A 1,807-nucleotide genomic window follows, 5' to 3' on the forward strand; every position below is an offset into this window, starting at 1 on the left:
CTGCTAAATTAGGGACGGCTAGCGCAGATAGCCCTTGTGTAGCTTTGCGCGAAATTCCAAAAACAAACAAACAAATTAAATGTTAGATTCTAATGTTATTTTATTATAAAGTTTTGATTAGAGACGGTAACAGAATCGTAGCCTCATACAAACGAGGCTCCAAAGATGGAGTCGCAATGTACCATTTTTAAGGCTGGTTAATTTCACATAAGTCGTTTATTGGCATTTGGTGTTTTCAACCTGAACCGCACTGTATGCAAGCTAAACGGCTGGATCGGAGAGTCCAAGGTTCAGACGTAACCATGTTTAGAATTGCTGATCAAGAGTAAGGCAGCCATTCAGAAGTCGTAGCCAAATAACGAGTTTGACTTCAGTTTCGTAATATGTTTACAGCTGAAAGTGAACAACTGTTTAGCGTTATATCGCGGGTTTATATATTTTGATCCGTAGCCCAACAGGTTAATTTCATTGATAATTTCCACTACCAGAGAAGCTGTCTATTCATGTACAAGGTAAGATATGATATTTTCATGTTCCTTGTTCAGTTAATAATCATTTTTTGAAATAAATGTTAAACAAGTGTTGTAAGATCCAAGTTATATGAATTAACATATAAAAGTAGGCTTACAAGTACCTCTGTAGTGGAAATGTTAGAGTAAAAACATTAGTCTTCTGCAATACTCTGGGAGAAATAAGAGGATGGTTGTCTGGTGATATATTTGCTGAAACTATCCACGTTTAAAAACCTTTCTATTACATAATCAGCTATTTACATGTACACTAAAAGAGTTCCTTTGACGAATTAATTATATTATTAAGTAATACTTACTGTCACGTTCTTTTGGATCTGCAACTTCACTAGATACTACAGCTATGCACGTGCACAGGAGCATAACTATAGAAGTTCCTCGGACCATAATGCTGGTCATCCTGTCAGAAAAGAGACAAAACATTGTTATAATGTGTACGCCTTTTACAAACTGACGAAGTATGATTATAATCATATTTGTCATAAGACATCAGTATCAGACTTATTATGTTTTTAACGCTACATTCTTTATCCAATACCTTAAGAATTCTCAAGAATTAGAAGAGTGTATAATAATAGCATTCTAATTACACTGTATTCGTTATATCCATTGGCGATGACGTATTTCGCTCCATCAAGAGCTCTTCAGGCCGGCTGGGACACAAAAAAATATGGCTTATATAAATAGTGTTTCGACCACTACTGAGTTTATTGTACTTAAGCTGGTATAAAGAATTCTTGTTTGAACGAAACACGTCGTCAGTAATGTATATGACGAACGTAATGTGATTAGAATACCATTGTTATACATTCATCTAATTTTTGAAAATCCCTAGAAGGCTAGATAAGGAGTGTAGTGTTATAAATATAATAGGCCTAATACGAATGTCTTATTATATATATAAGTATAATACAATCACATTCTGAGTACAAAGAGATCGGCGAGTGAAAAACAATTAGACCAGTTCATCGTTAGTTGGTATGATATCACAAAAAATCTATAATAGTTTCGTAATTTCTTTCTTTTGTTGCCTTTATACGGGGTTTTCAGCAAGAAAAGTATATAATATAATGCTCCAACTGCACACTTTGCATGCTCTACGTTACTGCCGACGAGGCCTTTTTTTCCATTACCAGACTTCCAGAAATCATCTGGTTGTAACAAAGATCCAAACATTATTTGCGTCAGTACTGTAAAAACATAATATACATTTATTTACATAGAATCGTCTTAAATCTACTGTAAAAACATAATATACATTTATTTACGTAAAACTA

At 33.9% G+C, this 1,807-nt stretch overlaps 1 protein-coding gene across 1 annotated transcript in view; it reads right to left on the reverse strand.

The window, feature by feature from the left end:
* The window catches only part of LOC111086433, a 39,563-nt gene that overhangs the window by 8,406 nt on the left and 29,350 nt on the right, over positions 1-1,807 (reverse strand). Inside the window, exon 2 of the mRNA XM_022389240.1 lies at positions 830-930. Within this exon, the coding sequence (XP_022244948.1) occupies positions 830-929 (100 nt within the window). The 5' untranslated portion in view covers position 930. The remainder of the gene's footprint in view (positions 1-829; positions 931-1,807) is intronic.

This window comes from Limulus polyphemus, unplaced genomic scaffold (genome assembly GCF_000517525.1).
Source record: "Limulus polyphemus unplaced genomic scaffold, Limulus_polyphemus-2.1.2 Scaffold1093, whole genome shotgun sequence".
In the NCBI taxonomy this organism is placed as follows: domain Eukaryota; kingdom Metazoa; phylum Arthropoda; class Merostomata; order Xiphosura; family Limulidae; genus Limulus; species Limulus polyphemus.